Raw genomic sequence first — 22,070 nt, forward strand, 5'->3', positions numbered from 1 at the left:
CTGAGGATAATCAGATAGTTCCTTTTCAGTCCTGCTGGCTGAGTGACTTGTGTTGGCTCAGATTCCTTACTGCTTTGCTTATCACCTCATTGTACGACATATCTTACATCCATTTGAGGGGGAAAACGTGTCCTCGATATTACATTCCATCTGAATGATAGTATGTCTGACAGTGCAATGATTCCTCACTAAACTCAGCCAAGATTTGTGCTCAAGTCCTGGAGGCTTGAGACAATGACCATCTAGTTAAACCGAAGTGGTGTTTTGCATTAAATTGCAGCTTCAGCATGAAAAACAAGGGATAAAACTAATAAAGAGCATATTTGTGACTGACATTGTGTAGTGAATACTGGAGGTTGACTCTTAGAAAAGATCTTCAAATGAGAGGCCTAGAGGTAAGAGCATGGAAGTCCTTGAAGATTACATGTGAAGGGGTTACATCAATCTTCTATGAAAGAATGATCTCGATCCCACTAAATGGTCTTCCTCATCTGCACCTTTATGTCCACGTCATGAGTGTAGGTAACTTCTGTAACTCAGCTTGAGGTGCCACCACGTCATCATCTTGACTTATAACATAAACGTACAGTGAATGCATGTGAAACATTCTCTGTTTACTCAGGAAAAGTGCACTTGACTCGGAGTTTGGAATGCTACTTGTTATAAGCACTCTATGTAAGAGAGACCTTGCTATTGAAATGTACCAGGTTTTGAATAACTGTATAAGACACGTGCAAGAAGTAAAGTGATGAGCTTATTTCAAACAAATTGTCGATTACCCTCTGACCTATCCAATTTATTTTGACTTTTTCGAATTGGCACAGATGGCTTATAAATCATTTATGATTGTTGTTTGTGAGATTTGCCCTGGCTTTTATTGATAGCAAATGGAATGCTTAATATTTACTACCAATTAAATCCAAAATGAAAAGGATACATCACAACTACACGTGAATTTTGTTTCCTCTTCTGTGACCTAAGTTTACGAAGAATGGTGTTCCAATGACCTAATGTGTAGGTGTTCAAATAGATACTTGCTTAGACATTGTGCACCTCGATTTATTTTGCCTCTGAACTTTGAATATGACAGTGGTTGCATTAATAAGTTTCTTTGGTCGCTGGTAATTTGGTAACCCATCTTTTTGTTAGACTGGAACAGCCAGTTTGCTGCTCATTTTACTCACTGCATTTGTAAGGAGGATGGGAAGCTATTTATTCTCTATCAGTGGTGATTTCTGTCGTGAACTCTGTATACTATATTTTAAATAATGATTTATTATTAGACTTCCTGTCTAAAAAGGTCACTCCTGTAGCTTCCCTTTCCCTCCCCTCCTACAATGCTGTAGAATTGAGTAAAATGTTTTTGCGCAATTATTGTTGACCTGGAATGCCCTGCCTGAGTGGATTGTGGAAGTACATTCAAGTAGAACTAAACGTGCAAAAGCGAATTGGGTATTTTTTTTGATCATTCTCCGAATGAGGGTGTCGCTGGCTAAGCCAGCGTTTATTGCCCATCCCTAATTGCCCAGAAGTCAGTTAAGAGTAAAACACATTGCTGTATTTGGAAAAGAAAGAAAACCAGGGCTCTGGGAAGCCTGGGGCGTTGGGGTTTAGCACAGCTGGCACAAGTAGAATGAATGAGCTGATTTATTGCCTCCTGTGTTGTCAGATTCATAGCCTTGCTTACTATCGGGGCAGGAAATGGGTGAGTGGCAATGTGACAATGCGAGATGGAGATGGCCAGCTCGGGATGTGATTTAGGTAGAGAATTCATCTCAAAATCTCTAGATTTTGTTCCAGCATCCATAAAGGAGTAATGATGTACACTGGAGTTATGTGACTAGAGTACCTACTGCCCTGTTTGTCTGAGTGATTTAAGTAACCTGTTTGTGAGTTGTTGCCAAAGCAATCTTAATAATATGGTGCAAAATATCCTGTGATTGTATACTCACAGCAGTCATGGTAGTTGGCTTGAGCTAATGGATGAGATGCTGATTATGCTAATTACTTTGTCTGAACAGTAATTATTTTTTCAATTTTTTCCCTTAGATTTAAACATGGAATTTAACCCTTCGGACCACCCTCGAGCTAGTACCATGTTCTTGAGCAAGTCTCAGACGGACGGTGAGTAATTGAAAATGCATAATATCGAGCATGCTCCATTATTGATTGGAATTTTTAACTGAATTTGACCTTGCTGTGCAATAATAAGAAATAAAAGTCATAAAACAGCTTAATGATCAGTTTAGTCTTTAAACTTCCCTAATATCAGCTTACAACTATCTCGCTTTTTCATTCTTACTACCAGCTCAATTCCAATAAAATATTCACATATGACCAGAACTTTAAAGACATTAACCCAGGAGTGACTTGAACATACTGTATAGAGCATAAATATTGCAGAGAAGTGCTGAGAGTTTGCTGCAACAAAACACTACTGTCTTTTTGATGAAACATTAAATTGAGTCCCTTTTTGCCTGTTTGAATATATGTAAAAATCCCATGGCACTTTGTGAAGAAGGGGAGTTTATCCTGGAGTGATGGGCGTCATTTTCCTTAAGCAATACCTCAAAACAAGTTTTCTTGTTCTTTATTCATTTGTTGTTGTTTTGGGCTTTAAAAACTTTTGAAAAGCCATTCCATTGTTTGGAATGTTTTCAGAGGTGTGATCATGTGCTGTGTCAATAGGAAAGTCTTTATCATTGACAAATCACATGATTGTTGGGTCATATTCTCAGGTCACTTTCAGCTTTCAGACTTGAAGGTGCTCGGTTGCAATTTTGTTCCTCATCCATCAGCCTTGACACTTAATTAAGATGCAGTTCTGCAATTAGCAAAGCCTCTTCTGAGTGACGTGTTTGAATAAACCAAAAGAATAGATGCCTGACTGCAACATACCTCATGCCTCCGTTTCTTAATAGGTAATTTTGTGTTTATAAGCTGCTTAACAAAATGCAGCAGGAGTTTTTAAGTAGAAAATTGGTTCAGGATAGCATGTGGCTTTAGTTTATTATCCTAACAGAGAAGGGTGTTGTATTATATTGTACCAAATATAAGTCTCAAACAAACTAAAGGTTAAAGGCCAACAATGTTAGCTCCTAAGATGCTGCTTGGCCTGCTGTGTTCATCCAGCTCCACACCTTGTTATCTCGGCTTCTCCAGCATCTGCAGTTCCTATTATCTCTTAGTGGAAGCAAAGTTCACTACCAGCACTCTATTTATGATTACTAGATTGGAAGACACTCAGTCATTGGACAAACTTCTAACGATTCATGTTGCTTGTTTTCTTCTTGAACAATCAAATACCTGGTGGTGTTACATCTATTGGAAGAAATTTCAGTTCCTTGACTTTTCCCACTGCCGACCAGTTAGAGAAATGATGATTGTTAAAAATGCTAGGAAGTATGTTTGGACTTGCTGTGCTGGGAATGAGGGGTCCACATGTAAAGACTTTCACTTTTGGATTCATTCAAAGAAATAATAACAAAGTAATTTGTCAGTTAACATTCTAACTGCATTCCCAATGAGTGCAGCTTTAAATGAGACAACATGAGGTGAATCAGATTTTTCTGTAATGACCCATGTAAAAGCTGTACTTAGCATTCGTGACAGAAAAAGTATTACACCCTGTAGACTGAAGTACTGTACATTCCTAAATATCTGCATCCATAAACAAAATAACAATTAGAATGAATAAATTTAACCTGTGACGGGAATGTGCTAACTTCTTGTAGGCCGCCTACTGCCTCACCAGCTCATCACTTCTCCCACCCCTGGGCTGCCTCTTCCCCACCTCTACTTGCCCTTTCTCTCTCCTGGACTGTTGATGCGAGTCAAGTCAGAAACAAATGGGCATCAACTGGGTTATGTGACACTGTACTCAGTATGTCAAAAGCTGTGGGAATTCTTTAGCTAAAGATGACATAAAAATAATCTTTTCCAGCTTGGGATACAATAAATACAATAACTTCAACTAACCTTCCATGAGTTTCACATTTCAGTTTTTATTTCAAAAACAAACTTTATTCATAAAATATCTTCATACACTGTACTTAAGACCATAAGACATAGGAGCAGAAATTAGGCCATTCGGCCCATTGAGTCTGCTCCGTCATTCAATCATGGCTGATAAGTTTGTCAACCCCATTCTCCCACTTTCTCCCTATAACCCTTGATCCCCTTGATAATCAGGAACCTATCTATGTCAGTCTTAAATGTACTCAATGACCGGGCCTCCACAGCCTTCGGTGGCAATGAATTCCATAGATTCACCACTGTCTGGCTAAAGAAGTCCCTCATGCAGTCCGGACTGTATAGTGGCATTTGGAGAAATCAGCAAACATTGGAGTTTGACTCTGCTCAGTTTATGCTAACTTTTGTCAGCCCAACCCAGACAGTGAGTCCCAGCCTTTTTTCAGAGGCTGCTGTTTCACTATGTCGAGAAGTAAGGGTAGAGGCAATGCAAAAGCCAGAATTAGACAATGAATACATAACAACCTTCATACTCATTACTTGACCCGCCAATGCAGGGAAATTATGAATTAAAATTTATTTCAGCCAATTTCTACAGACACTTGTGTTGAAGTCTAATTTTAAACTAATTAATGAGGGGAAGTAGAGTCGTGGTTGTTAGCGGTCAGTCATCTCAGCTCCAGGACATCTCTGCAGGAGTTCCTCAGCGTAGTGTCCTAGGCCCAACCATCTTCAGCTGCTTCCTCAATGACCTTCCCTTCTTCATAACATCAGAAGTGGGGATGTTTGGTGATGAATGCTCAATGTTCAGCACCATCAGTGACTTCTCAGATATGGAACCAATCCATGTTCAAATGCAACAAGATCTGGACAATATCTAAGCTTGGTCTGACAAGTGGCAAGTAACATTTGTGTCACACAAATGCCAGGCTATGGTCATCTGCAATAAGAGACAATCTAACCACTGCCCCTTGACATTCAATGGTGTTGCCATCACTGAATCCCACACTGTAAACATCCGGAGGTTGTCATTGACCAGAAACTCAACTGAACTCACCGCATAATCACAGTGGGTACAAGAACAGGTTAGAGCCTGTGAATACTGCAGCAAGTAATACATTCCCCAACGCCTGTCTGCCACTTACAAGGCACAAGTCGGGAGTGTGATGGAATACTCCCCACTTGCCTGGATGAGTGCAGCCCCAACAACACTCAAGAAGCTTGACGCCATCCAGGACGAAGCAGTCCGCTTGATTGGCACTACATCCACAAGCATCCACTCCCTCCACCACTGACACTCAGTAGCAGAAGTGTGTACAGCATGGTGGCTCAGTGGTTAGCACTGCTGCCTCACAGTCCAAAGATGTGACTTGGCCATGTGAAATTGCCCGTAGAATCCAGGGATGTGCAGGCTAGGTGGATTATCCACATGAAATGTAGAGTTATATGGATAGGGTTGGGGAGGAGGATCTGGGTGGGCTGCTCTTCGGTGAGTCATGTGGACTTGAAGGGCCGAATGGCCTGCTTCCGCACTGTAGGGATTCTATGATCTTCTACAATTCTAAGATCAGCTATTTATAAGATGCACCGCAGAAATTCACCAAAGATCCTGAGACAGCACCTTACAAACCCATGACCAATTCCATCTAGAAGGACAAGGGCACCAGATACATGGGAGCTCCACCGCCTCCAAGTTCCCCTCCAAGCCACTCACCATACTTCCTGTTCCTTCACTGCTGCTGGGTCCAAATTCCTGAAATTCCCTCCGGAATGGCATTGGGGTGTCAACCCACAGCAGGTGGACTGCAGCGGTTTAAGAAGGCAGCCCACCACCACCTTGTCAAGGGCAACCGAGATGGGCATTAAATGCTGACCCAGCCAGTGACACCCACATCCCACGAATGGAGAAATTTTTTTAAAAAGTTGAAAATACTCCAACAGGAGTGGAGAGCAGAGGTGCAGAGTGGTAAAGAAGCAAGTGATAAAGTGTGACAGGAGGGGATAGAAAATACATAGAGAAGAGGTCAGTAGATTTTAAAGCAGAGTAAGCCATTAATGGTAAAAAGGTCAAAGCTTGAATTTTATTTGAAAGCCCACCACATTTATAGCAAAAAAGATTAGTTGACAGTCCGAACAGAAATAAATTAATAAGACAACAGAACATAGAACAATACAGCGCAGAACAGGCCCTTCGGCCCTCGATGTTGCGCTGACCTGTGACCTAATCTAAGCCCAACCCCCTACACTATCCCATCATCATCCATATGCTTATCCAAGGACTGTTTAAATGCCCCTAATGTGGCTGAGTTAACTACATTGGCAGGCAGGGCATTCCACACCCTTACCACTCTCTGAGTAAAGAACCTGCCTCTGACATCTGTCTTAAATCTATCACCCCTCAATTTGTAGCTATGGCCCCTCGTACAAGCTGACGTCATCATCCTAGAAAAAAGACTCTAACTGTCCACCCTATCTAACCCACTGATCATCTTCTATGTCTCTATTAAATCCCTTGTAGCCTTCTTCTCTCCAATGAGAACAGACCCAAGTCCCTCAGTCTTTCCTCATAAGACCTTCACTCCAGGCCAGGCAACATCTTGGTAAATCTCCTCTGCACCTTTTCCAATGCTTCCACATCCTTCCTGTAATGGGGCGACTAGAACTGTATGCAATATTCCAATTGAGGCCGCACTAACATTTTGTACAGACTTGATGGTTATTATGGTAACATGGCTGCAGGGTGACCAAGAGTGGGAACTCAGTATTCAAGAGCATTTGGTCTCCAAGAAGAATAGACAAAAAGGGAAAGGTGAGGTAGCTTGGTTGATAAAGAGAGTTATCAGTGCTGTGCTAAGCACTGAGTAGGTACAGTAGGTAATGATATGGAACCTGTTTGAGTAGAATTAAAGATTAGCAAGGGAAAGAGGTCACGGGTGGGAGTCATCTCAAGGACCCAAACAATGGAGGCATTTAAGAATGGCACTGCTGTTGTTGCAGGTGATTTTAGTCTGAACGATGACTGGACAAATCAGATGCCAAGGGTAACACAGACAAATTTTTAGACATCACTAGAGATTGTTTCTTAGAGCAGTACATTGCAGAACCTACCCAGGAACAGACTATTTTAAGACTTGTAATGTGTGATGAGGCAGAATCAGTGAAAGATCTTGTAGTAAAGTATCCTCTAGGGGATAGCAATCACAACATAGTAGAGCTTGAAATTCAATTGGAGGGACAGCAACTTGGGTCTCACACCAGCTTCTTCGCCATAAATTAGGGCAATTACAGAGGGGTGGAGAAAGAGTTGTTTAATTTGGGATCTGAAAATAAATGAAGGGGAATTGGATGAGCAGTGGAAGACATTTAAACCAATGTTTTATTATGCTCAGTAAAAATGTATCCTGATCGCAAAGAAGGACTCGATGAGGAGGGTATTAAAGAAAGTATCTGGTTAAAAGCTGAGGCAGACAAAATGCAAACACTATTCGTGAGCCAGAGGGTTAGGAGTTTGTCTTTGAACCACCGGCAGATGACTACAAAGTTAATAAAGTGGGAGAACATTGACTGTGAAAGTAAACTGGTGAACTATGAAAACAAACAACAAGAGTTTCTAAGAGTATTTTAAAAAACGTTTAGCTAAATTATGTGTGGAAAAGGGTACAGAAAAATGACAGATTATTTAAATCGGGTTTTGCATTCATGGTGGAGGATAAAGATAAGAAATAAGCAAGCTGCAAATGGGAGGAAATATCTTGCAACAGTCTCTAGCGTGAGGGACAAAGTATTGGGACTGAAGGCAGATAAGTCACCAGGATCTGATAGCATGGAAGTGGCTGTAGAGGTGGTGGAGACCTTGGCCAAAGTGTTCTTGAACCAACTGGATTTTGTGAGGATTCTATCAGATTGGAAAACCAGTAATGTCACAGCCCTGTTCAAGAATGGAGTGAGACAGAAAGCAGGAAAGTGTAGCCCAGTCAGCCTAACATCTGTAGTTAGAAAGGTGTTAGGGTCCATTATTAAAGAAGATGAATGACATTTAGAAAGACTTAACATAATCGAACAGAGTCAACATGGTTTTACGAAAGGGATATCATGTTTTACAAATTTGCTAGATTTCTTTGAGAATATAACAAACAGAGTTCATTAAGTGGAGTTGATAGATGTAGTGTATTTGGAATGCCGGGTATTTGAGAAGAGCCCGCATAGACAGTTTTTGCATTGGCTCGCGGTATTGGAGGTAATGGTGGAGGAATGGATAACATACAGAAGACTTTGGGAAGAAATAGAAACAGACTAGTTTTTGTTGGTGCAGACTCGATGGATCAAAGGGCCTTTTCTGTGCTGTAGGATTCCATGAAATGTATCATCTTTAAGTTGGAAAGGTATATCTAGCGGAGTTCCACAGTCATCACTCCTCAGGCCTCAGTTGCGTACTGTTTATTTTAGTGACTTGGAGGAAGCGGCAGAATATATCTAAATTTGCTAACGGTATAATAATAGGTGGGCATACATATGGTGATGAGGACCTAAGAAAGGTTTGAGGTTTGAAACAGATAGTCTTACAAAGAACAGGTCATTGTTGAGGTCACATCCGAATACTGCACATACTTTTAGTTCTCCAATTTAAGGATGAATGAACTAGCACTGGAAACAGTTTAAAAGAGATTCACTTGGCTGATTTGTGGGATGAAGGGTTTGACTTACCAAGAATTGCTAAACAAGTTAGGCCTTTATTCCTTAGTGTTTAAAAGAATGAGAAACATACAAGATTCTGAGGGGGCTTGACCAGGTGGGTATTAAGGTATTTCTACACATGGGGGGGGATCTCAATCTCAAGGACATAACTACAGAATAAGGGAAACAATCATTTGAAACTGAGATGCAAAGGAATTTCTTCTCTCGGAGCACTGTAAATTTGTGGAAGTCTGTACTCCAGATTGTTGTAGAGGTAATTAACTAAAAAAAATTTGAGAAGCAGCTATATTCTGATAAATTGAGGACTTGAGAATTGGCATAAAAGAGAGATTGAGGCAGGTCAGCCATGATCCTGTTGAATGGCTGGGCAGGCTTGAGGGGTCAAATAGCTTATTCCTCCTTTTTCTTATGTTCCGATAATTTTGGTACAGCACTGTGACAATGATGCTTGCTCTTAAATAGGCTTACCCTGTGGCCTTCAACTCCAAACATTTTTGCCTACAAAGTTGATGAGTGTATGAGCTGATGACGTCACAGGTCAAATTCCAAATCTGAGGGATTTTGTGGGGTGGGGGTGAAAGGTGAATGGTGTGTATTAACACATTTCACATCAATAAAGGGTCTGCATGCAGAGACAGGACTTAACTGTGATTGGAGACACAAATTTCAAAGAAATCCTATGGAGGCCAAAGACATGAAGTTAATGGGAAGCAGTGTAAATCGGGCCACAAGATTTGGGTGGGTGCTTTTAATTAGCCAGTGATGCAAAGTCCTATGGGTTTTTAAAAAAAATAGATTGAGCACCTGCTCCTTGTTTGAAGTTGCTGTATTTTTTTGCCATCACCGTCCTGACTTGGAAGTATATTGTCATTCCTTATTGTTGCTGGGTTCAAATCCATTTTCGTAGAATTGCCTCGATAACACTGGCATTAAAATGTTTGCAAGAGTGACTTGTGTGTTTATTCAGTTGGCTAAGAGTTAACAGATGAAAATACAATGTGTGTTGTTCCATGCTATTTGATTTAGAAAAATGACGCTATATATTTTGGATAATAGCACAGATTCAAGAGCTTAGAGTGAATTTCATATGTAAGGGTTTTGGTTAGCTCAGTTTGCTGGATGAATTGTTTGCAATGCCGAGTAATACCAGCTGTGTAGGTTCAATCTGTGCACCGGCTGAAGTTACCATGTAGGGCTCTCTTTCTCAACCTTCCCTCTTAACTGAGGCATGATGTCCGCGGATTAAACCACTACCAGTTGTCTCTCTCTAATGATAGAGCAGCCCTATATTCCATTAGGATGATGGAGACTTTACCTTTACAGACGATCAACAGATGAATAAACAGCGGATCAGCATTTGGAAAGTAGAGATGCAAAAACTGGAGTTTAATTGTGATATATTTGTAATTGTATTTTAATTTTGTTTGACAAATCTGCCTTCGATCAACACAAAAGCAGAGAAAAACCTTTTAATAAAGGTTAAGTGGGATAGATTTTATCGATGCTCAAATAACAGACTACACTCTTAAGCATCATAAAAGCTAAAAGAATTTCTTTCTGCCTAATCATCTGAATGAAATAAATTGTTGAAGATTTTTGCTTGTTTTTGAGTTGGTAGAAGTCTGAGTATCATGGTAACAAATGCTGTTCTATTTGCCAGAAAGCATTTGGTGAAAGATACTCAATGATCTCGATGCATATATACCTTGGACCCAGCAGAAATGAATAAAAAGGTTCACATTTAGGAGGCTTTTTTAAAAGTCTGTTTGTTAGTGAGAAGATTCCAAGAGATGCAGAGTTCAGATCTCGTATGCTCGTGATTTCAGATGGGCTGAATTTGGCTGACTCTCCCTATGCCTTTAGGTCCTTCTGGTTATGTGTAGCTCAGTACTTTTTCATGCAGTGCTGTCTCAAGTGGAATTCTGCTGAATTCTTAATGATTTTATGGGAAGTACAGTAAAAGAACTGCTTGGTGGACACTCCCAGTGATTACTGTTACTATTTTGTGCTTTACAGGAAGGACAGCCTCGTCCCAAGTGTCTAGAAAGATTTTTTTCAAACATTAGGATAAAGTAGTGTGGTTACAAATCTGTTATGGTCAGTTATAGTAACCATTTGGTTTGAAACTTGAGAGTTGCAGAAGAAATATATTGGTTAGCTGTCATTTGCTTCTTGAAGCATATCGATGCTGATGTGCAGAGATTTTTCTCCTAATTTCATACAATTATGCTTTATCCTTGTAACTGCTACATCAAACAAAATGTACCAGAATTTCTCTTGCTGCAGACACTTTAAAAAGTTGCGTTTAATGATAACCTTATGTTCATCTTGTAGTCTAATCTAAAGTAAACATATGATGGATTTGAGATAATGGGAACTGCAGATGCTGGAGATTCCGAGATAATAAAATGTGAGGCTGGATGAACACAGCAGGCCAAGCAGCATCTCAGCATTGTGCTCCTGAGATGCTGCTTGGCCTGCTGTGTTCATCCAGCCTCACATTTTAATATGATGGATTTGTATGCTTCACAAATAAATCTCAGTGATTACAGTCCTTGGAGTAAACACACATTGAATTTTTATTACTTAGCTCAATGAAAATGGTTTTAAAAGGAACTGGATGAAATTAGAATATTGAAACTATTGTTCAGGATGAGAGAGTACATTTGGCCTTTGCCTGGTAATTTTCTGGATTCTAGATGTACAGTCTAAAAGCTGAAATGTTTTTCAAGTCATATTGGGTTTAATGTAGAGAAAGGTTTTTAAAAAAGGTTAAAAAAAAAACAGAAAGTTGCTGAAAAAGTTCAGCAGTTCTGGCAGCATCTGTTAGGAAAAAAATCAGAGTTAGTGTTTTGGGTCCGATGACCCTTCCTCAGAACTGATGGTAGCTGGGAAAGTGTCAGTTTATATGCAGAAAATAGGTATTTTGTTGACAATTCACAGCAATATTCTTCTGCCAGATGGATTCTAAAGCATTAGAGCAACTAACAATAGATGTACAGAAACTTGCTCGAGCAAATATTTGATCAGCATACTATCATATTCATTTTCGTGACAAAATAGCTCTAATGGTGGGTGGCACAGTTACAACATTTAAAAGTCATTTAGGTAAGTACATGAATAGGAAATGTTTGGAGGGATATGGGCCAGGAGCAGGCAGGTGGGACTAGTTTACTTTGGGATTATATTTAGCATGGATTGATTGGGCATATCGGTCTGTTTCTGTGCTGTGTGACTGCACAAATCTGCTGTGTGGTCCACCAAAACAGATTTTTGAACTGTAAGTGCAGGCTGAGCCTGTCAAAAGGCACTATTAGCTGCATTTATATTTACCCACCTGAGGAATCGCTGACAGAGAAGTGAACTATTAGTTGTAGCTGAACCGTGAACCAACATAGGCCAAACTGTGGAGGTGGCTCAAGGGTTTTTCATTTTTGTTCTGACTTTTTCTCTGGGGTTGCTCCTTTTGACTCCATTTATGAATTTAGTAAAAGGTTTCACCTCCAACATACACAAGACCACAAGACATGTTTTAAGCTCTTACATTTGTGCTTGTTTTGCAGTTGCAATATTTTGGTTGTTCTTTGGGTCTACCAAGTTCTTTCATGAAGCTCTTGTCCATTTGTTCTAATTTTTCTTTGGATGGCTGGATGTTAGATTTTGTTTGATATTTGTTCTGCAAAATGCCTTAGGATGTTTCACAAAGTACAAGTTGTATCTCAACACCGAAGTAGCGTGAGATATCAAAAACATTTTTTCCAACATTCTCACTAATCTAATGGCTTTTATAATTACATCTGATTAGTACGATGATGTACTTAAAAGTTATTCTTTGATAAAGACTGCATTATTACTAGATGGATAAGAAGAAATAAAGCCTTTCTTAATAGTAATGCAAATTAAAAGGACAAGCTTATTATTTTGCTTAAGAGGGTGCAGCAATAACTCATTTGTGATGCAAAGATATGCGAACGATGGGAGATTATTCTTCAATAGTTGTAGCAATTTGAAAGTTTTCCATCATATTAGGAATAGAGACCTGGGATGGAAAGTGCATTAAACATCTAATGGATGGTGAATTTCTGAAAAAGGTTGAGAGAGTTATGATTGTATGAGTAACAAATATACTCTCCTGAATCAAAAATGAAGCGCAATTATCTGTAAAGCTTTACAAAAGGCATATTGCCTGCGGATGTTGGTGTGCTTACTGAGCTGAGGAGGTTTGAAAGCAGATGTTTCGTCCCCTCACGAGGCAACATCCTCAGTGCTGTGGAGCTTCCTATGAAGCGCTGTTGTCTTGTGCCGGTTTGAATTTATACAGTCTGGTTTTTGCTGCTTCTGGTAGGTACTGGTTCTGGTTGTGCATTGGAATGGTCGATATATCAGGTCTAATTCAATGTGTTTGTTGATGGAGTCTGCAGATGTATACCAAGCCTCCAAGAATTCCCTGGATGTCTTCTGTTTGGCTTGTCCTATGATAGTAGTGTTATCCCAGTTGAAAGTGTGGTTTTTCTCGCCTGTGTCTACTGAAACCAAGGACATCTGGCTATGTCAGCAATAATGGGAACTGCAGATGCTGGAGAATCCAAGATAACAAAGTGTGGGGCTGGATGAACACAGCAGGCCAAGCAGCATCTTGGGAGCACAAAAGCTGACGTTCGAGCCAAGAGATTGTGTCGTTTAGTTGCTATCTGGTGTTTGTGGATGCGGGTCACTAGTTGTCTGTCTGCTTGTCCTATGCAGTGTTTTGTGCAGTCTTTGCACAGCATCTTATATCCTATGTATCTGTGGATGAAGCTGTGGAGGTAGATGCCACATGCCTACTAACAGACAACACAACCAGGACACACCAGAACCCGAAACAATAACGACCAGACTATATACAAAAAAACCTTAGGACTGACAGCCAGACTATTCAGACTACCAGGAATCATAGAACATAGAACATAGAACATAGAACAGTACAGCACAGAACAGGCCCTTCAGCCCACAATGTTGTGCCGACCATTGACCCTCATGTATGCACCCTCAAATTTCTGTGACCATATACATGTCCTGCAGTCTCTTAAATGACCCCAATGACCTTGCTTCCACAACTGCTGCTGGCAACGCATTCCATGCTCTCACAACTCTCTGCGTAAAGAACCTGCCTCTGACATCCCCTCTATACTTTCCACCAACCAGCTTAAAACTATGACCCCTCGTGCTAGCCATTTCTGCCCTGGGAAATAGTCTCTGGCTATCAACTCTATCTATGCCTCTCATGACAGCACACAAACCAGTAGCTACAGTGAGACTGACCAATTTTAAAGACCCAATAGATACCATGGACAGGATGAATATGGTTCACAAGATACCATGCGGAGACTGCACAGAACACTACGTGGGACAAACAGGCAGACAAACCACACTATTAACTGGGACAACACTACTATCAAAAGACAAGCCAAGCAGAGGACAGCCAGGGAATTCTTGGATGTTTGGCATTGGTATCCATTTGGGAGGGAGGTTTCCTTGGAATCTTCAACATTGACTTAGAACTCATGAAGTCTCATGGCATCACTTGAAACATTGGCAAGGGGACCTCTTGCTGATTACCATCTACCACCCATGAATCAGTACTCCTCAGTGTTGAACAGAACTTGAAGGAAACACCGATGGTAGCAAGTGCACAGAATGTACTCTGGATTGGGAACTTCACTGTTCAGCACCAATAGTGATTCAGCGGCAGCACTATTGACTGTGCTGGTTAAGTCCCAAAGCTGATAGCTGTAAAACTGGGTTTGCAACAGTTGGTGAATGAACCAACAAGATTCATCGGTCTACTCACGATTATCAATCAAGTGATGAAAGGTGCCATCAACAGTGCTGTCAGTGCTTAGCAATAACCATCTCATTGTTGCCCAGTTTGGATTCTGCCAGGGCCACTCAGCCCCTGACCTCATTACAGCCTTGGTGCAAACATGGACAAAAGAGCTGAATTCCAGAGGCAAGGTGAGAGTGACACAAGGCTGCATTCGACCATGTGTGGCATCAAAGAGCCCCAGCAAAACTGGAGGTCACAGGAATCAGAGGAAGATTCTCCATTGATTGGAGTCATATGTGGTTAAAGAAAGATGATCCTGGTTGTTGAAGGTCAGTCATTTCAGCTCCAGGATGTCTCTGCAGGAGTTCGTCAGGGCTGTGTCTTCACTGCTTCATCAATAACTTCCCCTCCATCATAAGTCAGAAGTGGGCATGTTCACCAATGTAATATAATAAAATGTGAGGCTGGATGAACACAGCAGGCCCAGCAGCATCTCAGGAGCACAAAAGCTGACGTTTCGGGCCTAGACCCTTCTTCAGAGAGGGGGATGGGGTGAGGGTTCTGGAATAAATAGGGAGAGAGGGGGAGGCGGACCGAAGATGGAGAGAAAAGAAGATAGGTGGAGAGGAGAGTATAGGTGGGGAGGTAGGGACGGGATAGGTCAGTCCAGGGAAGACGGACAGGTCAAGGAGGTGGGATGAGGTTAGTAGGTAGGAGATGGAGGTGCGGCTTGGGGTGGGAGGAAGGGATGGGTGAGAGGAAGAACAGGTTAGGGAGGCGGAGACAGGCTGGACTGGTTTGGGATGCAGTAGGTGGGGGGGAAGAGCTAGGCTGGTTGTGTGGTGCAGTGGGGGGAGGGGACGAACTGGGCTGGTTTTAGGATGCGGTGAGGGAAGGGGAGATTTGGGATGCGGTGCGGGAAGGGGAGATTTGGGATGCGGTGGGGGAAGGGGGAGTTCACCAATGGTTGCACAATAGCCATCATCATTCACAACTCCTCAGATAATGAAGCAGTCCGTGTCCAAACGCAGCAAAATCTGGACTTGGGCAAAAAACATGGCAATGACTATTTCCAATAACTGACAATCTGACTACTGCCCCTCGACATTCAGTTGTATCACCCCCACTGTCAACATCTGAGGGGTTACCATTGACCAGGAACTGAAATGGACAATTCAATTAAGTACTGTGGTTGCAAGACCAGGTCAAAAGAATCTTAGAGTCCTACAGTGTCGTTACAGGCCATTCAGTCTACCGAGTGTCTACTGTTCTCCAAAGAACATCTCACCCCTACCATACCCCTGTAACCCTGCATTTCCTCATGGCTAACCCACCCATGCAGCATGTCCCTGGACACTACTGACAATTTAGCATGGCCAGTGCACCTAACCAGAGCATTTTTTGGATTGTGGGAGGAAACCGGACCACCCAGAAGTAACCCACGTAGAAATGGAGAGAGTGTGCAAACTCCACACGGACAATCACCCACATCTGGAATCGAACTCGAGTCCCTGGTGCTGTGAGGCAGCAATGCTAATCACTGAGCCACTGTGCCATTCTTGCATTGAGTAATTTGCTTCCGGACTATCCACTGACTACAAGGCATGAATTATGACTATGATGGAATGTTCCCCATTTGCCTGGATGGGTGCAGCTCAGGCAACACTGAAGAAGCTTGACACTCTCCAGACAAAGCAGCGCACTTGATTGTCACTGCATCCACAAGAACCATTCTGTCCAACATCAGTGCTCATTTGATGCAAGTATGTGCATCATCTTCAAGATGCACTGCAGATATTCACCAAGGCTCCTTAGCATGTTCCAAACTTAAATCGTTAGCATCTGGAAGGAACAAGGGCAGCAGATATATAGGAAAACTACCACCAGCAAGTTCCCGACTTGGAAATATAACACTATTGCTAGTTCAGAATCCTGGAAGCCCTCCCTAACAGCATTGTGGGTGTACATAACATTGAATGAAGAAGAATCTAACTCATCCCACCATCTACTCAAGGGCAACATGAGATGGGCCAGCTAGCGATGGCTACATCCTGCGACTGAATGACTAAATAAAGAAATCCTTCCTATAATGTGACATGCAGAACTATACACAGTACTTCCGTTGAGCTTTTAACATGAGTCATATACAACATCATCTCATTGTTCTTGTACCTTGTGCCTCTGTTACTAAAGCTAAAGATTCTGTATGTTTTATGAATTCCTCTTTCAACCAGTTATGCCTCACCTTCAGTGGCCCGTGCCCCTCCACACCCAGGTCCCTCTGCTCCTGCACCTCCCTTTCAAATTGTGTCTGTTATTTTGTATGGTCTTTGAATGTTCTTTCTACCAAAATGCTCCACCTTGCTTCTGTGCATTCAACCCTACCTGCCACTATCTCTCCGCTCCAACTTGCCTGTGTCCTTAGGAGTTCTGTGCACTCCTCCTCACGAGATCATTAATATCTACCCGGAAAAGAAAGAGTCCCAGGACTACAACTCTTTCTCCAGCCTGAGAAATATCCATTAACCATTACTGTCTTTCCGATCACTTGGCTGATTTTGTATCCACTTGCTGCTGTCCCCTTTATTCTTTGACCTATAATTTTCCACAACTGTTTCCTTTTGTGCTAGGTATGACTCCCCTCTGGTTCATCAGTGCCTTACTTGGTCAAATACTGCTTTGATGTCAAGGGCAGTTGCTGTCAGCTCACTTCACTTATGGAGTTCAGCAGTTTTGTCCATGTTTGGATCAACACTGTAATGGGTCAGGAGCTGAGCAGCCTTGGTGGAATCCAAATGGAACAGATTGATATCAGTGTTGTATTTGTTGGCAACTATATATTTATCACGTATCAAGTATCAATAATTCTACATCTATGACAGCTTTATCTGCATTACTTTAAAACATCCCACAGCTTGCAAGATTGTAAACATGCACAGTTTCAACCAGAGTTGAGAAACTTTTCTGTCGTCTTATCTCTCTAGCTCCACCCATAAGTGACATGAATCATTACATAATTTAATCTAACATGTATCAGTCAAACCATTAAATATTACTATGTCACACCCACCGGCTAAATGCAATTTTTTAATTAAATCACCTTAAATAATAAGCATATGTAGATCAAGCCATTTTTTAGAGAAGACAGACAAGCTGAACTTTTACTTGCAGAAATTATGTTTGAATTGCAAAGGTCTCTTTAACCTGCGATTAGACCAAGAATCAGATGTCATGCTTCTGTGACATAGATGATCAGCATCACTGAAAAAAAATTATTGCAGGGAGGTGATGGCCCTAGTGATATTTTCACTAGATTATTAATCCAAAGACACTGTTAATGTTCTGCTGACTCGGGTTCGAATCCTGCATGGTAGATCGTGGAATTTGAATTCAGTAAATATCTGGAAAACGTCTAATGATGAGCATGAAACCATCATCGATTGTTGGAAAACCTATCTAATTCACCAATGTTCTTTAAGGAAGGAAACTGCCATTTTTACCTGGTGTGGCCTACATGTGACTCCAGACCACAGCAATGTGTTTGACTCTGAACTGTCCTCTTCGCGATTAGGGATGCTGGCCTAGCCAGTGATGCCTTCAACATGTGAAGGTATAAAGAAATGAAATATGTTCTTAAATTGCTGTCCTTGCTTGTTCATCTTGGATCCCCTTTTGACTAAATCCTCTGGCTATGTTCTGAACAGTAGTAAGGTTTTTTCTTGTTTATGTTCTGGTACACAACTTTATTCCAATATTCTTGTTGAAATCTTTGTAATAGTATGGAGACGCACTTGTGTATTGAAATGTGCGAGCTTACAATATTCCATCTCTGGCCTTCCACTCATTTGTAGGATTTGGCCAACATTTATTGCTTATCTCTATTTGCCCAGAGAGCAGTTAAGAGTCAACTGTATTGGCCTGGAGTCACATGTAGTCAGGCCTAGTAAGGTTGGCAGCTTCCCCTCCCTAAAAAAAATTAGCGAACCAAATGGGATTTTATAAGCATCGACAGTGGTTGCAAGATTGCCTTCAGCCTAGCTTTTTATTCGCGAATTCCTTTATTGAATTCAGATTTCACCATATGCCATGGTGAGATTTAAACCCATGTCCCTAGGAAACTGTATAATTAATCCAGTGAGATTACTAATACACCACTGTCTTCCCCACACCAGGACTGTTTATCCCTGTAGTGAGCATGCAGGCCTTGAACTCTGAAATCCATCCCTCCCATAATGAGAGAATTGCCCAATGATGAAAGAAATGGCCTTGAGCTAGTGAAGTTAACCTTTTCTCAATCATCCTTGATGCCAATTTTACAGTATATTTATTGATTTGCTGTACATCCTTGAAATCTGATTTATCTTAGAGCAATTCAGAGATATTGTTTATTCCAAATAAACGAAGGGTTTGACTGCATTACTTTAAAGCATCTTAGAACTTAGGGGATTTGCTTACATCCATGATCTCAGTAAGAGTCCAGGTCTGCCTTCCTTGTCTGCATTTGCTGCCACTGTAAGAGTGTATTTGCCGCATGTGGTATCACCTTGCCTACGCAGTCACTTCATGTTAAAAAAAATCTGAATTCTGTTCTTGACCATGAACAAAATACAAATCAACATAACGAGCGTTGTGTTACATCAAATTGTTTCCAAAATGTGGTAGAAAAATTTTGCCCAAGTTTTTATTCCAGATGAATTGTTTATTTGTAATTGTATATTTTTGCATGAAGCACAACAGTTATTTTTGATAGCGAGGTTCAATAACATGTTTGTGTGAAGCTGACTGTAAGGCACTATTCCAGTAATATATCATCACAGAAGTTTAGCAAATGTACCCCGTCTGAGCACAAGAGATAAATTAAAAATCTACTAGGTTTTCTAGCTGGAGTGTGTGAATGTGGAACTTTTTCCCATTAAGGAACACGGACCTTCTGAAGCAAAACAATCAGTAGGGCAGTATAGAGGGGAGTTGAAGAGAGGCAACGATAGAACATAAAATTCCTATCCCAGGTGTACAGCGATTGGCACCATTGTTCGCTGTCTGGAAACCTCTCTGTTTCCTTAGCTATCTAGCTGTAGCCACAAGCTTAAGCAACAAACGCAGCTAAATAGATCAGAGGACCAACTAACATAATCAAACATCAATCAATCAAACCATTAATGTTTCAGGTATTCTACAAACTTCAGAGCCTCACTTTTTGCTTTGTACATTCTGTTCTGATCAGATTGTTCTATATGTGCATGATAGAAGCTTCTTAGATACCATCTTTTTGCAACATCAACAAACAGACAGAATGTCTGCCTCCAAGGCAGAGCAGGGAGCAACAACTTTTCCTCCCTCTTGGCACGACATGTCACTCCTGCTCAACTTCACCATCTAGTGGTCAAGTTAAGAATTGCAGGTGGGAGGACCGCTTGGGACGGAGAAAGTATGTAGCAAGACCGCAATTGTAGCTTCGTGAGCCGGATTTGAAAAGCTCAGTTTGGAGCAGGGAGGAGAAAGATATGCAATTATACAGCTCTTAAAACCATGCAGTTACTTTAAGATAGGTTTCAGTGCCTATAGAGGTCATCTTAAACTTGTGGGCATTCAGCAAACCTGAATGTTGTTGCGAAAGGTTTGTGCATTTATAGGAGTTTCAATAGTGTCTTGTTGAGTACAATAATGATGGTCATAGTCCAGGTTGCAAGGAATGACATTTTTCACCTCTCAGCAGGGAGCAAATATATTTGTACAGCAGAGCATTCAACTGGGCTATCCACGATGTGATAAGAACAGGTGTACCTCCCTGTCCCAATTACAAATGCAGAGTTTTTCATTTTATTCATTCATGGAATGTTGCCATCACTGGCCAGGCCAATAATTATTGCCTCAAGGGCAGTTGTGGATTAGCCACATTGCTCTGGGTCTCGAGTCACATGACCAGACAAGGTAAGCATGGCGGATTTCCTTCCCTACAGGATATTTGTCCTCTGGTTCACCACAGTTGACAGTGGTTACATGGTCACCAGCAATTTATTCTGGGCATATTAAAACAGAATTTGGATTTCATTATCTTCTGTGGTGAGATTTGAACACATCCGCAGAATATTAATCTGTGATTCTGGATAATAGTCCAGTGACATTACCACTACATCGCCATAATCCCCTAATATGGCTTCTGCTGATGGCATTTGTAGAAGACTGTGGACCTAATGGTCACTTGTCTTGCTGACTGTATAGATTTGAAAGCCCAAGTGAGTAAAAATGTTAACACAGCATAGTTTACTTTGACTAGAACTCCATTCGAAACATCCTTGAGCTGTAAAACAACATCCTCAAACAAGTCTGTTGCTTTTAGAAAGAACATTTTTGATTCCTACATCAACTTCCTGACAATGTTATTTTAACAGATGTAATAATATTGCACATTAGGCCATTCATTACTTTGAATTAAAAGAGCAGGATGTTTTAAGTTTTGAGGGAATGTGATTTCTGATAATTCACTGGATCTTCTGCAGTAAATTACTGCTTTTTGTCTGTATGTTGTGTTCTTGTATTTCCGGTGCTATTACCATGTCCTTTCCTGATTCTGTCTGTCTCTATGTTGTTTAATAACTAGTTGCGTGTGAGGTATCCTTGAATGTTCCTTGTCTTTTTTGGTTCTCCATGTACCTATGAAAATTACCAACATCGATCAGTGTATAATATTTGTTATATTACGAGAAAGTATTAATTATCATGGAAGAAAACAATCTACTGGGGATGGAACAAGGCAGGATAATTTGTTTTTAATTTAAAAAATATACTTTGTTCAAAAAAGGTATCTTTGTTTACGTACGTAGTCACAAATGCAGTTTGGTTCTCCACAGGACCATATCAGGGAAACAAGTGATTGGTATGTAGCAGATAACAAAGTGTGGAGCGGGATGAACACAGCAGGCCAAGCAGCATCTTAGGAACACAAAAGCTGATGTTTCGGGCCTAGACCCTTTCATCTGATGAAGTGTCTAGATCCGAAACGTCAGCTTTTGTGTTCCTAAGGTGCTGCTTGGCCTGCTGTGTTCATCCCGCTCCACACTTTGTTATCTTGGATTCTCCAGCATCTGCAGTTCCCATTATCTCTGATGAGTAAGTGGGAGTCTTGTTTTTTTCCACCGTGTTCTTTAATGGGGTTCTGTAAGACACATTGTCACTGTTAATGAGAGTCTTTACGTGCAGTATTGTTGTGGATATTCTGTTGTTATTGATTGTGGCAGTTATGCAACAGAATTCTTCGCTGAAATAAATGTCCATCTGAAGCTCAGTGACATTTCCTGCTGAAGGTTGCCTATATCTGTTTCTGTAGTTAGATGGGTGCAATTAAGTGGTAGGTCAGTGTCCCAAATAATGAAGACATTGAACCACTGGAAGGTTAGCTGCTTTCCTCTGAGCAGATTTGGGTAAGCTTTTGAGTATCCCTTTCACTCTCTGGTAAAGTTACATTGAGCTTCACCTACTCACTGAACTTCTGTCTGGAATTTAGTAGGTTGTATTGACTTTTAGAAGCAAATCGCTAACCTTTCTTCTTGGTAAAACACTGCAAACATCATACTTGCATATTGATCTGTAAATGACA

General features: G+C 41.0%; 1 protein-coding gene across 3 annotated transcripts in view; it reads left to right on the forward strand.

Moving 5' to 3' along the window:
• The window catches only part of ccny (cyclin Y), a 240,686-nt gene that overhangs the window by 170,753 nt on the left and 47,863 nt on the right, over nt 1-22,070 (forward strand). For all 3 annotated transcript variants that reach the window (XM_048521400.2, XM_059639396.1, XM_059639401.1), the window contains exon 2: nt 2,050-2,124. In XM_048521400.2, the coding sequence (XP_048377357.1) occupies nt 2,050-2,124 (75 nt within the window). The remainder of the gene's footprint in view (nt 1-2,049; nt 2,125-22,070) is intronic.

Source organism: Stegostoma tigrinum, chromosome 2 (assembly GCF_030684315.1).
Source record: "Stegostoma tigrinum isolate sSteTig4 chromosome 2, sSteTig4.hap1, whole genome shotgun sequence".
NCBI classification, from domain to species: domain Eukaryota; kingdom Metazoa; phylum Chordata; class Chondrichthyes; order Orectolobiformes; family Stegostomatidae; genus Stegostoma; species Stegostoma tigrinum.